Source organism: Eublepharis macularius, chromosome 4 (assembly GCF_028583425.1).
Source record: "Eublepharis macularius isolate TG4126 chromosome 4, MPM_Emac_v1.0, whole genome shotgun sequence".
Lineage (NCBI taxonomy): Eukaryota > Metazoa > Chordata > Lepidosauria > Squamata > Eublepharidae > Eublepharis > Eublepharis macularius.
The window spans coordinates 168,377,827-168,392,855 of record NC_072793.1 but is presented as its reverse complement, the minus strand read 5'-3'; the positions used below and the strand labels follow the sequence as shown (position 1 = coordinate 168,392,855).

The following is a 15,029-nucleotide window of genomic DNA, read 5'->3' as shown; positions in this document are numbered from 1 at the left end:
CACAATATAACCACAGGGAAGCAAAGATAGGACAATATTAACAGTCCCAGCCCAACAAGCTGCCCGGGAGGTGAGGGGTTCATCTCAACAAGGTGCATATCGTGGATCTGATAAAACAGAGCACAAATAAAATGTTTGGCATTCAAATTCCAGAGGTTTGGAGCCACTACACAAATAAGCTTTCAGAGTGGAGGAAAGAAGGCAGTGTCAGGGACCCATGGTGGCAAGTGGACTCGCAGAGGGAGAGCTGTGGCCAGCAAAGGGCCATGAAGGTTAATACCAGCATTTCACTTGAACCCACAAATCGTCATCCCATGCAGCTCAGATCTGAATGGGTAAGTTCCCAGCTACTTATCCCACACACCAAGTAGGCTGCTACATTGTAGATGGGCTGGAACTTCCAAGCTGGTTAACCCCTCCACCTCTGCAGTTGTTTTCAAAGGCAGCCCCCGGCAAGGAAGTTACATGTATGTCCGCTCTCACCTCCCTCCCCAACGGTTCTAGCGTCCACTCCTGCTCTGTGCCGTATGGGAAATGCTGCGTTTGCAATCCCACATCCATTCAAGCAAACCTTTCACTAACAATGTGAAATCCCACCTCAAGGGCCAAATGTTTCCAAAGAAGCAGGGTGGTGGTGGTATATAAATATTCCAAATAAACAAATAAAGGTGTTCTATTTTTCTTTATTTAAAACATTTATGAGCTGCCTTTCTATTTTGCAGGAACTCAAGGCGGCTTACAATTTAAATAAAGCAACAATCATAAAACGTGTTTAAAAAGAGTTTAAGATTGCCAATAAAACACAGAACCAAATTTAATTGCCATCAGTCCAAAATAAAAATGTCTTCAGCTGGCCCCTGAATGTGCGCAGTGAGGGGGCCAGGTACCCCTATCTTGGAGGCTGTTCCTTAATCGTGGCACTGCCACAAAAAAGGCTCTCTCTTGTATACCCACCAGGTGAGCTTCTTTATCTGATGGAACAGATAGAAGAGCCTCTCTCTGTGATCTTCGTTCTCAGGCAGAAACATTATGGGAGAAGATGGGCTGTCACATACTCAGGTCCCAAGTCACGTAGGGCTGTAAAGGTCAAAACCAACACCTTGAATTGCACTGTAATTGCTGTAATATTGGGGTCACGTGCCCCTAATAGTTGGCCCCAACCAGCAGTCTCGCCACAGCGTTCTGCACTAGCTGAGGGCTTCCAAGCCCTCTTCAAGAGTAGCCATAAATAGAGTGCATTACAGTTGTCCAATCTAATGGCAACTAAGGCATGGATCACTGTGGCGAGATCTGACTGAGCCAGGAATGGGTGCAGCTGGTGCATCAGATAAAGCTGGGCAAAAGCACTCTGAGCCACAGCTGCCACCTAGTTTTTGAAGCGACTGTGTTGAGCAGCGCTGCTCAACACAGCTGCGAACCTGACTTTTCAAGGGGAGTATTACCCTGTCCGAGACAGGAAACGTCTCAAGTCCCTGGCCTGCCTTTCTACCAACGCCGAGAACTTCAGTCTTGTCAGGATTCAGTTCCAGCTTGTTCACCCTCATCCAGCCCATCGCCAACTCCTCGCGCTGGTCCAGAACATCAAAGGCATCCTCAGAATTGGGTGTAAAAGAAAGGTAGAGCCCGGTAGCATCTGCATATCGGTGACACCGCAGCCCAAACCTCCTGAGGACCTCTCCCAATGGCTTCATACAGACATTAAATTCTAGTGATGAACACGTGTATAATGCAGAGAGCATCTCAGGCACCAGACTGTATTGTTGTAAAACGCTCTCTGGTTTTCAGAATGGAGAGATGTAATGAACTAGCTGGACTAGTTGATGAGCGAGGGAGATGGAAATCCAGGCTGGGCGGAACTGGAACCCCACGGAAACCTGAAAAACACAACCTCGAGTTGTGCTGAAGAGTCAGGCATGGTTCAGCTCCTGACTTCATTAGACCTGTTTGTTAATTTGGGCTAATTTGAGGAGTGAGGTTCTACTTCCTGTTGATGATCACAGATCTCTGCTTCTTGGCCAAGATTCAAGCACCACAGCCTAAATGAATGAGAGATATGGGGGGGGGGGCTGACTTATGTAGGCACATTTTGGAAAAGCAAGGCGGTTGCTGGGTTTAAGTGAACTCAGCATAGCCAAGATTGCCACCGAATCCCACAGTCCTGGACTTCTTCTAAAGGAGCTCCTGTCTGGAGCTCAGTGGTCGAATATTCACCAAGAACAAGAAGTCGCTCCGGAAACATCATCAGCCTCTTTGATCCATTACATTTTTGTTGGCCTTTCTTCTAAGAACCTCAGGGTAGTTCTCCCTGATAAATAAATCGTTACGTAGGCCTCAGAAACCTAATTAAAGGATTCCATGTTTGGGCCGTTAGCAGAGTCTATCATGTGGCATAGGAAGTGTGATTATAGGTGGCTGTGAGCTCATTCTGCTGGCTGGTGTGTGCGCAGGAATGAAAATAATAAAAGCATACACTTGGTTTATATTTGGAAAAGAAATAAGAGTTCTTTATTGCAGGAACTCCATACTCTGACAGGAAAGGAGGGCAAGGCCTGCACCCATGCTGCCAAGATGGAGGGAGGAGAGGGAGAGAGGTCTTGCCTGGAACAAAGCCAGGAAGAGAAGGAGGGAGAGGGAGGAAGTCAGGAGGAGGAAATCCTGAAAACAGCGATCTGTATATTAAAGGACAGTCAGAGCAGTAAACAATAGTGAACAGTAAACATGGTGCCCTGACCTCTCTATCTTTCTATTTGGTTTGTCACCCTCTGAACCCTGAGGAGAGAGACAGCGCTGGATCCTCCTCTTCCAACACTCCCGCTTCATTTTATCTGAACAACAACCTTGCAAGGGAGGCCAAGTTGAGAGGCTGAATGCCCAAGATCACTGGGACAACCTGAATCTCCCCTTTCCTTGTCTGTTCATTATATCCAACAAGACCTCACTGGCCCAATTCATTAGCTGCTATGCACATTGCTTAGCCTGACCCACCCCCATAAAAGAAGTGGGTGCAGGCAAAACCACTTGCACAAGAACAGAGGTCACCACAGAACAAAAGCTGACACCGAGGACACCGAGGACAAATAAGTCATTTCCAATGTGAAAGTGGCAACTGTTGGACAAACAAGATCCCTTTCACAACCGGAGTGCCCATACACTGGTGGTTTATGTAAAGTGTATTTCAAAAAGGAAACATAATTGCCCATGCAATTATGATTACCAAACAGGAAGAGACACAATCTCTGTTGCAGCTGCCAGTTTTGCATCTGGGACCAGTTTTTGATTAGCCAACAGCAACAACAGCAAGAAGATGCTTCGCTGCCCGGCAGACCCCAGGAAGAGCGCAAAATCACCCCCCCCCCACACACACACAATAGACCCCCCACTGGCTTCTGCAGGGCAAAAAACGTCTGCCATTGTCACCATCCAAAGTATCTCCAGCTGTGTCACATCTCTTCCTTTTGATCAGCAGTGTAAACCTCTTGGCACACAGAGCTGGAGGCTAGTTTCGGACTCATCAAGCCATACCATCGTTTTATCCGACACTTTCAGTTGAATGTTTCCTGAGTTACTTTCAGAAGGCAAACATCCACCTGTGGAGATGAAAGGTGATGGGTCAGCAAGCGTGCCAAATTCTGAGGAATCAGCAAGCATGCCTGATTCAGACCACCTTGGCAGTGCAGCACTGGAGCCTTCTTTGCTACGAGGGCACAGGCCGGCCTCCTAACCACTCCTACCCTCTCCCACTGCTTGGTTTTTCCAACAGAGTTGATGGCAATTTTGCTAGCAATCAAACAGGGTGTGCAGGTTTTTCCACTGTTTCCTAAACCTATCAAATCTCTTTGACCAAGTGGGAGAAAATAAAATGTGCATTTGTTAAGCCATCAACTGTTTTTTTAGAAAGAGCAGCAGCAGAGATATATCTTTTGTATAACATGTGCTTCCAAACATTTGCTTAAAAAAAATTCTAATGGACCAAAATCCATTAGACAATCTTGTCTATTTGGGAAAATACTGCATTTTCCAGAAAAAGGAATTCTTCATCTGGAAGATGGGCCTCTGTCAAGATTTTGAGTAATGGGTTGCTTGCCCTCCACCCATTAAGTAACTCTACCCCATGGGGCTTCTATAACCTTTACTGGGGTCAACAACATTTTATAATCAAAGAGCCAAACTGCAGAGTGGAAATTCAGAGCAAGAGATCAACAAAGAGCTGAGATAGGAAAGCCCCTTTGCCACACTGAAAATGTACAACTTAATAGGGTTGGCATAAACACTGGTGCTTGCGAGAACTTGATTAGAAAGTGGTACATACACACGATGTCTCGTAACAAGTTATAAATACACACAGGGGCACCCTACACAATCTTTATAATGCACTGGCATACAGCTGTGCATGGTTTGCATTTGGAATTACTGGCAACTGTTCACCTCTATCATTTCCTTTTCTGCAAAGCATTTCAAAAAAGCCTTTTAGACCATAAAAAAATCTTTGCCTGCTGTACCCTTTTACCTACTGGTTACTCTAAGTATCCCCCCTACTCATACCTTAACTGATTTTTTTTCTTGTAATGGTCCTTTTTTGATTGTGTATGGAGCCACATTTTGCTCCACAGCCATAGGCCACAGCTGGCCTCTTAAGTTAGTACATCACCTAAAATTAATGTCCGCTTTTGATAGCCTAAGGATTGCCATGTTTTTCTTCTGCTACATGCCTTATAATAGACCTGTGATTGGCTTTTTTTTCAGCCGGAGCATGGCCAGTGACCATTAAACTTTAAAAAAAACCTAGTCAGCTGGAGTAAGGGGGGAGTTTAAATCGCCAGCGGTGCAAAGGGCAATTTAAACTCCCCCCCTTGAGGGAGTAGTCCCCGGGGTGGCTGCATCCCGTGTGATGACATCACTTCCCGGAAGTGACATCATCACTTGGTCCTGGGAGCGCACGCACACACTTTGTGTTCGCATGTAGTACCAAGGGCACCACCTCCTGCTGGGAGTTGTCCCATGTGCTGCCAACTCACTGAGTTCCACCACCTCTTTTCCCAGAAAAAAAGCCCTGCCAAAGGCTCTTCACTGCTGGCTTTTCTGTTCTCCAGACTGTTTTTCTGCTTCTTCATCCAAGCTGGATGCTATGGGAGGAAACCAGAAAATTTAAAATCATTTTTTAAAAAGTCATGATCACCAAACCTAAAGCAGGAGAAAATTCTTGCTGAGCCCCAAATACAGCAAAACTATTGCGAGTAAATAAAACCGATCCACTGAGTCACTGGAAGATCTAGAGTGGAGTGGCGCATAGCTGTGCCCGGTGCTGGAGTATCCCACACCTTGGGCTCATCCTGTGGCAGTTCTCCATTGCCACGGGGCAGATCTCACCCAGGCCCCCAATCTGTCCTCAGCAAGGGAAAAGGGGCCCTTGGAGTGACAAGGGCTCAGGGGCCACCATGATTGCTCCCTGCTGGGTGTGGAGCAGTGGTGAGGAACTCAGAGGCTTTGCTTGCTTCCCTCAGGGGAAGGAGTCTCTAAGAGACGTCCCAGATCAGCTGAAAGAACAGTGTGAAAAGCTGGCAAATGCAATAGACAAGCTGAAGAGGAACATGGCCGACATCCAGGTGAGTGTCTGGGACAAGCCAGGAGTAATGTTGTGAATGTATTCCCAAGTGCAGGCCTACTTTTACTGAAGGCGTGTACCTGGGAACCCATTCATGCAGCTCCTTTTGATTTGGCCCTCACCTCACACTAATTCCAGGGCAGGCAAAAGGGGCTAAAGACCGACACGATTGTCAGGTGGTGACAGAGAGGTCTATCAATAGCTCTCAGCCATGATGTCTAAATGAAATCTCCCTGTTCAGGGGCAGGCTACCTATGAACTTGTTGCTGAGATGGTTGGGAATGGTTGTTGTTGGTTTTTTGCCATGCTTGTGGGCTTCCTGGAGGCTTTTGGCCAGCCATCATCAGCAATGGAGAACTAAATTAGACAGAGCTTTTGGTCTGATCTGGCAGAACTCATCTTACATTTGTTGTTGAAAAGCCAGAACTGGGCTCAGAACAGCCTCCCTTGGTGGTGGCTTTTGGCATTCTTCAAGACTCTGAGGAACTGGATTGGCTGGAGAAGCACTGCATTTAGAATTTCTGGAAAAACAGGGTGTAAAATATGGGATTTGGCAATATGAAACAAAAAATGTTGCCTTAACTTTAGGAAAAAAACATATCTCATTTTAAAATTGGGATTCAAATTTTATGGTTGTTGTGGGTTTTCCGGGCTGTATTGCCGTGGTCTTGGCATTGTAGTTCCTGACGTTTCGCCAGCAGCTGTGGCTGGCATCTTCAGAGGTGTAGCACCAAAAGACAGCGATCTCTCAGTGTCACAGTGTGGAAAAGATGTTGGCAGGTCATTTTTATCTACTCAGAAGGGGTGGGGTTGAGCCACCCCCGACAGAAAAGAGGCATAATGAAAACATTAGTGGATCGTGCAAGACGGATATGTGAGCCGCACTTTCTCAATGAGGAAATTAATCATCTAAACCATGCACTTCAGGCAAATGGCTACTCCAGAAATGAAATCCAAAGAGCAATCGAACCCAGGATGAATCAAACAACCAAGGAAAAACAGTCTCCTACAGGAAAAGTGTTTTTGCCATATATCAAAGGAATTACTGATCAGATGGGAAAGCTTATGAAAAAGCATAACCTTCAAGCAGTATTCAGACCCACCCGAAAAATACAACAGATGCTACGATCAGCAAAAGACAGTAGAGACCCCCTCACCTCTGCAGGAGTATACCGGATACCCTGCAGCTGTGGACAAGTTTACATCGGGACCACAAAGCGTAGCATCCAGACAAGAATAAAAGAACATGAAAGACACTGCAGACTTGGACAACCTGAAAAATCAGCAGTGGCTGAACATAGCCTAACTCAAACAGGGCACAGTATCTTATTCCAGGACACCAAAATACTGGACAACACTTTCAACTACTTTGTCAGACTGCACAGGGAAGCCATTGAAATTCACAAGCATAAGCAAAACTTCAACTGGAAAGAAGAAACCTTAAGAATGAATAGAGCATGGTTTCCAGTTCTGAAAAACACCAGGCTAACAAAACACTCTATACCCGACAATAGCCCTGCAGAGAAGATTAGCACATCAAGCACCAATCCATATGCAAAAGAACCTCCTCAGGATACAGTGAAGCCTCCCGCCATTAGCATTCCACACCCGGGGAAACTCTTACAGGATGACTCAGCTCAACCCCACCCCTCCTGAGTAGATACAAATGATCTGCCAACATCTTTTCCACACTGTGACACTGAGAGATCTCTGTCTTTTGGTGCTACACCTCTGGAGATGCCAGCCACAGCTGCTTGCAAAACGTCAGGAACTACAATGCCAAGACCACGGCAATACAGCCCAGAAAACCCACAACAACCTTCGTTCTCTGGCGGTGAAAGCCTTCGACAATACTTCAAATTTTATGTTCAGAATCTGAGAAAAATATTGCCAAATTTTGAATATGTGTAAACTATTTTTACTTCCACTTAGGAAGGTGAGAATCTGTTGGAGTGTGTGTCTTCAGTGTGGTGTGGTTGGATGAGAGGATTTCCATCACTGTTCAAGTACATATGTGTGTATGCTGGATACTGACTGTACTAATTTCACACTATGTAATGCACCTTGAGTCTCAGTGAGAAAGGCAGACTATAAATGACACAAACAAATAAATAGACAAGACTGAGTTTGACAAAACAACTGTCTGACTTAGCATAGGGCAGTTTTATGTGTTCAAAGCACCTGTTGTGGCCTCTCTGACCAGAAGAATCAGGTGACAGGCAAGCACTTCGCCTGAGGGCCTGGAGAGCTGCCCAGCAGCCAAAGACAGATCCCGTAAGCCTCACTTTTTAGACGGGTGCTTCGTCCGTTTGCATTATCCGGTTAGATGGTTGCATGTCTTATGATAGAAGGGAAGGCTCCACAAGGCCTCTCTTCACTTGCGCTGCAAGAGGCCGCTTTCCTCTGCAACCTTGCCTCCCCTCGGGTATCTTCCCCACCCCGCCCCACCGCAACTGACATTTAGAGATGTGCTGGATCTCAACACGGAAGATCTACATCACCCTGAGGAAGGATAACAACGAGGGATCGAGGCGTTTATCCCCCCGCCCCGCATCAGAAGTGGGTGGGCTCAGGAGGAGTGCGCACTTTGCACATGCTCCTGGTCATCTCCATCCCCACGGCTCAGGGTCCTCGCCGGCCTCTCCTGGGCGGATCGGACCAAACGGGGAGCCTCCGCTCAAGTCCAGCACTTCCGGAAACTGCGTACAACCCTACGTGATCCGCGGCGACGGGATTGATGACGCCCACAACCCGCCTTAGCGGCGCGACCTTTTGAGCCTGCGCAGTGCTGCTGAACGTATTTCCTCTGCCCTTTTCCTTACCCTCCCTTGGGCGGGGCTGCGGTGGAATTCTGAACTGCTGGGAGGATCCCCTTCTTTTTGCGTGCGAAGTTTTTTGTGGACTAAGACGAGAATTTGCAATGGGATGGTGGTTTTATTTATTTTCCAGTATAAAAATCGCATGAATTCCTGAGTTTAAAATGATCTAAACCCGCCCGGCCTGAGTGTGTATATGAGGGCATGCTGGTTTGTGTTGAACCCCAGAGATGCACGTGAGAAGCCGTTTTAGGGTGGATAATTGTCTCCAAACGCTTGCTGACTAGCGAACCCGATAGACCGGAGAGGCTCAGCTGCCCGTCTCTTTTGACATTTCAGGGGAACCCAAACAAGCAACAACACTCCCACCCCCCACCCGGGTTTCATTCCTCAGTTGCCTGCACGGTGAGGACCCGCTCCTTGCACTTGAGAAGCGGCTCCTCCAGCCGCCGCAATGGAATAAAAGGCTGTTCGTCTGATGGACGCCAGGAGAGTCAACGTTTGCAGACAGGCGAGCAGCGCGCTTACTCGGAACGAAGCCCCTTAGTTGGCTACTGCCCAGGCTGGCGCGTGCCGGGACCCGAAGCCCGCCCCTCGCGCTGCTCCGCGCCCCCAACGGAGGCTGGCCGGGCCGCGGGGGCGGGTCTCGGTCCTCCCCCCTCTCCCTGGCTTTGAAGATGGCGGCCAAGGTAGCGTCGCCCTGCCGGGCTTGGCGACTGCACCTCTGCTCAGGTACCTGCCAGTTCCTTCCTTTCCTCCCTGCCTCCTCCCGCAGTAGCAGCGCCGGCGCTGGCCTTGAGGCAAAGCTGACTCTGGGCCCCGGAGGGACTGCAAGGGGGCCTTGGGCTGGTGGGCAGCGGGGAGCGCGTCTCCCTTCTTCCCTCTGTCCTCCCGCGCGCAATTGCAGGCCGGCGCCTCGGGGCTTTCTCTTGCAGGTCCCGCCTGGACTCTGGCCCAGCCCGGGCGAGCAGCGGCGCCTGCCCCGAGGCGCCTCTTCAGCAACGGCAACGTCCTGGTGGAGCTGGAGGAGAGCACAGGTAGGGCCGGGGGAGGGGGGCGTAGGGCCGGGGGAGAAGGGTGGGAGGGGGAGGCGCTGCCCCCCAAGGAAAGCGCATGAAGCCGGGGGGTGGGTAGGGGGGTTGTACCCCGCCTCCCTCCAGACCCTGCTCGAGGCTGCCAAGGAACACAAAACCAGCCAGTACAAAGTCCGCCTCGGGAGGCCCTCAGTTAGGAACCGCGTCTGCTTGCCGAGGAAATACAATAGAAGCGTAATACGATGTACAAGTTATAATGAAACCAGCGGCCATAAAACATTGAGCGGCCTGACAGGGCCCTTGTAAAGCTGTCATTTGGCAGAAAGCAGGCCAGAAAACCTGCCTCGGCCCTTGCAGCCCTTGGGATCCTCTCACAAAGTGCTGGCCTTTAGGGCGCTGCTGGAATCAGCCTAAACTCCCCGGGGGCATTGCACCACAGGCAGGCGACCTTGGAACCACCTTGTGCTGACTGGCAGCAACAGAAATCCCGTTTAGGGGGATTGCTTACATACTCAAAAAGGCAAAGGCATAAAAGCTGCAGCCTTACGTGGGACCCTTATTTTGCCAAGGCCAACACAATCCAGCCACTTCCACCTCACCTCTGCCTCTAGGGGGCACGTTCTGAAGCCAGAATTTCAGGATGCTGCTGAAGAGGTGAATTCTGCCGCTGGAAAGGCCTGGTTTGGGTCAGACCAGGCCTGCCTTTTCTTTCCAGCAGCTGCTTTACAGGTACAGCCAGGATGTGAAATCTGGTCCCCTGCACCTGACGTTCAGAGGTAGACTGCCTCTGAATGTGGAGTTCCATTTAGCTTGTCATGGCTAATGATACCCATAGATAAGTCCACCCTCTGTGAAAGCATTGAATGTAAGTGCATAAGATTTCAGGTAGCAAATAAATGGACTGTAGAAGTGGCCAGGAGCATTTTTTTTGCAAAAGCAGCCTTTGTTTCTTGGTCTCTGCTGCTGTTGACTCCGAGCTGTGTTGCTTAGGGGTTGCAGTGATGAAGCTGAAGAATCCTCCCGTCAACAGCCTCACCTTGGAGCTGCTAACGGAGTTTTCCATAAGCCTGGAGAAGCTGGAGAATGACAAGGCCTGCCGAGGGGTCATCCTAACCTCGGTATGGATTCAGTTGGGTTCTTCTGGGTTGGCCGTGGCTGGCTGGAATCTTGGGTTTCTCCTCTGCTGTTGCTCAGCTTGCTGCCTTGCTATCTTTTCTGGACATTCATGAGGAGACTGTAGGGGTCTGCATTTAGTTCTTTGTGCACTGGGAACGTGTGGTTTGGACAGTGATGGAAAAGGAATCACTTTCTTAAATTTGCCAAGAAGGCAAGTAAGCTTTCTTAAGTCAGGGTTCACTTTGTCAGATTTATACTGTATTAAGGCTGCAAACAACAGAAAGGGGAGAAGGAGATGTTACAAAGAGAGACCAGTTAAAACAAGGTCCAACTGCAAATAGATGTGGACTGCTTCTAACTGTTGTCAGATAAAATAGCATGGAATCCTATAACATAATTGTCTTAGCGGGTTTCCGATGATGCACATTTATCCTGGTGCGCCTATGCGGGTGCACCAGGATAAAAAGTGCGCAGTGGGACAGACCAGCTGGTGGAGGAGGGCGGCGCAGGAAGAGTAACACCTGCAAGCCCTGGTGGAGCCGGGGCGATGGTGAAGTGCCCGCCGCCCTGTGACCCCCGCTGGAGCTGAGGTGCGCCTCTCTCGGCAGAGCCAGGGTGACGGGGTGAGGGCAAAGCACCCGCCACCCCGTGAGCCCCGCTGGAGCCAAGGCATGCCCCTCTCAGTGGAGGGAGCCCCGGAGGTCCTGTGTCTCAGACCCCCCTTGCCCCCTACCTGCCAACCCTCCCCAGATCCCTCCTGCCTCTCAGCTCTCCCCTGACCCCCCTTGCCCCTCTACCTGCCAGCCGTCCTCAGCCCCCCCCTGCCTGCCTCCCAGCCCCCCCCCAGCCCTCCCCAGCCCCAGCTTTCTAGAGCCTGTTGTATTTATTTGCACAACGGGCTTTGTGTCTAGTTAATTAAAAACCTGATCTGTGAAAGTGGAGGAGGAAATGGGAGAACCAATTAGAAACTGCTGAACTGTCATAACTAATAATTTCAGGTGGGTGGCCATGTTCATCTGTAAAAGTAGAACAAAATTTGAGTCCAGTAGCACCTTAAAGACCAATTGAATTTCTCAGAGTATGAAGGGAGTGCTCTGGATTTCAACTGCTGCATCTTGTGTATTCATGTACCTGGAAAGTTCTAGAGTTTATACCTGTTATGTGTGCATCAGTCACCTGAGCTGTGGACTCCTGGCACAGACCCCCACCACTTTACCCACGATGGTAAGCACTGAGGACATCAGGGCTCATTTTGAGGGGGAACGCGCAGGAACGCAGTTCCGGTAGTTCTCCAAAGAGGTCACATGTCAGGTGGCCCCGCCCACCTGGTTATTGGGCCCAAAATGGCCAGTATCAGGCGTAAAACAGCTAGGATTTGTCCCCAAACGGCCAGGATCGGGCCTCTGACAGGTGGTGGATCACTCTCCTGCTCAGCAGCGGCCCAATTCTGACCATTTTGCACCCCTTTTCAGCCATTTTCAGCCCCTTTTTGCCATATCGGGCCCAACTTTAGCCCTGAATGGCCAGGATTGGGTCCAAAACAGCCAGGTGGGTGAGGTCAGGAGGTGTGGCATATGCAAATCAGTTATGCTAATTACACATTTCTGGTGATGTCAAGGGGCATGGCATATGCTAATAAGTTATGCTAATGAATTCCTGCAGCTCTTTTTCTATGAAATGACCCCTGGATATCATTACCATGTAAAGAAGTGGCTGGGGTCGGGGCTCAACATCCAGTTCTTGCTTTGAGGCTCAGGGCCAAGTATTTGGAGCAGGAAGGGCTTTTTGACAGGTGGTGTCCTCAGGAACCCCTATTGGGTTCTGTGTTTGGCCTTGGTCTAAGGACATTTAGAGGTATGTGTGAGCTGTACCGATGATACAAGGTTCTTTGGTGGGGGGGAGAGGGGATGTTAACACATCTTGTCTTCCTCAAGGGCTTGCACTGAATGACCTGTCGGGCTTTTGGTTGTGTTACATTGGAGGGAGATGGCCTGAGATGCTCTTATTTCCCTCTTCCCAGGCCCTCCCCAAAATCTTCTCAGCAGGGCTGGACATTACCGAAATGCATGGCAGAAGCACAGAGCACTACGCTGAGTTCTGGAAGGCTGTGCAGGAGATGTGGTTGAAACTGTACAAGTCCAATATGGTCACTCTTGCGGCAATCAATGCAAGTTTTCTTTCTTTATACCCAGCTCCTTTGGTTAATGGGGCTATCTAGGTGGGGAGGGTCACACCCTAACTCAGCTGAAATACGAGAATAGCCCCAGGATGCTGGGAGGAGGGGAATCCCTATTTGTAGGTCCCTGTTTTCCACCAAAAAATCCATGCATTTAAATGGCAAGACGTCTGCATGGCAACTTCCGTCATGTGTGGACATTTAAGGTATCGGGTTTCCTTGCAGTAAACAAGGAGGTGGAGGTGCAGAAGAATTGGGCTGCTTGTTCGCAGTGAGGCCTTGAAATCGCACTATCCAAATTAGTTGTCATTTTGTTTTTAAAGCGTCTCCTGTGCTTGGTGCTGTCCAGCTGTAAGACTAGCAGGGCACGTTCATACAAAACCGATGTCACCTTGCATAAATATTTGGCCCTTAGAACTAAAGTGCACCATGGACTTTGATCCGTAGGACCTCGCGTTTAGAGCAAACTTGTTTTTTATTTAAAGAGCAAGCTACCTCAAGAATACTTCTATTGCTAGAATAGGGATAGGAGTGTTTTAAGTCAATAAATATATTTTAAGAAAATATTAATTGGGGGGAGGGGTGCTTAAGAATGCCGATTCAAGAGCAGCTGAAATATCAAGGGATCCATTGGCACCATTTGGAGCAAAGCAGACCCTGTGTTCTCTCTCTTCCTAGGGTTCCAGCCCTGCTGGTGGCTGCCTTATGGCTATGTCGTGTGATTATAGGATCATGGTGGAGAATCCCAAATACAGCATTGGACTGAATGAGACACAGCTGGGTATCATTGCCCCTTTCTGGTAAGGGAGGAGTCTGGATGGCAGAAGCAGAAGGGCTTTTGTGGGGCAGGTCCATGCTGTGCCTTCTGCCTCCTGAGCATTTCTCCCTTGTGGCCAGGTTTAAAGACACAATGATCAACACCATCGGCCACAGGGCCACGGAGCGATCCCTCCAGCTCGGGCTCCTGTATCCTGCGCCTGAAGCCCTCAAGGTTGGCCTGGTGGATAAGTTAGTGCCTGAAGAGAACATCCAGAGCGTGGCTGCTCAAGTGATGGCTGAGTGGTTGGCCGCTCCAGGTGAAAAAGCAAGAGTGATCCCCTTCTACCCACAAATCTCTCTGAACCCCAAGAACAAGATTTTACAGAGATACCCTAAAAATACAGGGGCTGGGAGATGCAGGAATGGCTGGTCCCAAGGCAAACAGGGGCAGTTGATGGAAGGCTCTGTGCGGGAGCTGAGTCAGAATCAGCTGTTGGTTGGGGGTGGGGGGAAATCAGTGGAATCTGGAGCAGGGGCTCTGTATTGGAGCTTCTTGGCAGTCCTAGAGTGTCTGCAGGGAGGGAGGGAGTGCTCCCTTGGCACACACACACACACGCCCCTTGCAGACACTCTAGGACTGCATTTTCTTCCTAAAGGAGGGTGGGGAGAGCTGTTCACTGGCCCCTCTTGTATTCCCCACAACTGCTCAGAGGTTCTGGCTCCTTGTTCTACTTCCTATAGGCATCCGTGGTAGCTGTAGGCAGAGGGCTAGTAGGGCAGTTGTTCTAAGCTGCAGAGGATGGAACAGAAGGGAAAGAGGTTAAGGAATGGAGGCATCCAGACTACTTAGCTTAAATCCTTGGAGCTGGGCCAAGAAGGTGTGATTAGCGCAGCCTGTGCTGAAAGGCTACGGATCCAGCTGAGAGGTGTAACTACGGGTTACTTCAGGGATTGGCAACTGGAGGCCCAAGCCTAGCCCCCTTGAAGGATGTTATTCCCCCCTTCAGTTGCCAACTGGAACCCTGTGGGTTGGGTGAAGTGGATGTGGCAGCTGGGGGGGACACCCTTCACCACTGCCTGCTTAGAGTAGTGGAAACCAGCTGATTGATCCAACTAGCTTCCTCTCTTTGCTGCCTAGACCACGCCCGCCAGATCACTAAGTCTATGATGCGGAAGCCAGTGGTGGAGCGCCTGCTAAAGCATCGGGACTCTGACATCCAGAACTTCGTCAGTTTCATCTCCAGAGACTCCATTCAGAAGTCCCTCCAGATGTACATTGAGATGCTAAAGCGGAGGAAAGCCTAAGCCAGGAGCTACTGGGCGGGTTAGGACAGCTCCAGCTCTGCTGATCTAGAAACCTCAGTGCCTGTTTCTACCCCTGGTGCCTTTTGAGTGGACTTTAGATCCTGGGGAAGATGGGCAGGTTGGGCCTCTCTGTGCCAGTCAGGTATTTGCCTTCTCTAAGCAAGTTAGTTTTACAGAATGTGAACTGCCAATAAAGCTGTTCCAAGGGGAACTGTTGTCTG

The 15,029-nt window shown here is 49.6% G+C and overlaps 1 protein-coding gene and 1 long non-coding RNA gene across 2 annotated transcripts; one reads left to right on the top strand and one right to left on the bottom strand.

Moving 5' to 3' along the window:
* Positions 1–713: 713 nt before the first annotated feature.
* Positions 714–8,850, bottom strand: LOC129327173 (uncharacterized). Its single transcript, XR_008596780.1, has 4 exons — positions 7,784–8,850; positions 6,007–6,123; positions 5,016–5,123; positions 714–3,587 (listed from the first exon to the last, which is right to left on the bottom strand). It is a non-coding gene; the product is annotated as an uncharacterized LOC129327173 (long non-coding RNA).
* A 49-nt stretch (positions 8,851–8,899) lies between these two features.
* On the top strand, positions 8,900–15,019 carry ECI1 (enoyl-CoA delta isomerase 1). Its single transcript, XM_054975648.1, has 7 exons — positions 8,900–9,150; positions 9,354–9,455; positions 10,443–10,570; positions 12,589–12,735; positions 13,423–13,544; positions 13,642–13,820; positions 14,642–15,019. The coding sequence occupies exons 1-7, from the start codon at positions 9,096–9,098 to the stop codon at positions 14,806–14,808; spliced, it is 900 nt and encodes a 299-aa protein (XP_054831623.1). The 5' UTR covers positions 8,900–9,095; the 3' UTR covers positions 14,809–15,019.
* Positions 15,020–15,029: the final 10 nt, after the last annotated feature.

What these genes read in the sequence shown, in the direction of transcription:
- ECI1 (XM_054975648.1), top strand. Translation starts at nt 9,096, where the DNA reads ATGGCGGCCAAGGTAGCGTCGCCCTGCCGGGCTTGGCGACTGCACCTC. An exon ending in GGAGCTGGAGGAGAGCACAG is followed by an intron (nt 9,456 to 10,442) that starts GTAGGGCCGGGG and finishes TGTGTTGCTTAG; the next exon opens with GGGTTGCAGTGATGAAGCTG. An exon ending in TGAGTGGTTGGCCGCTCCAG is followed by an intron (nt 13,821 to 14,641) that starts GTGAAAAAGCAA and finishes TTTGCTGCCTAG; the next exon opens with ACCACGCCCGCCAGATCACT.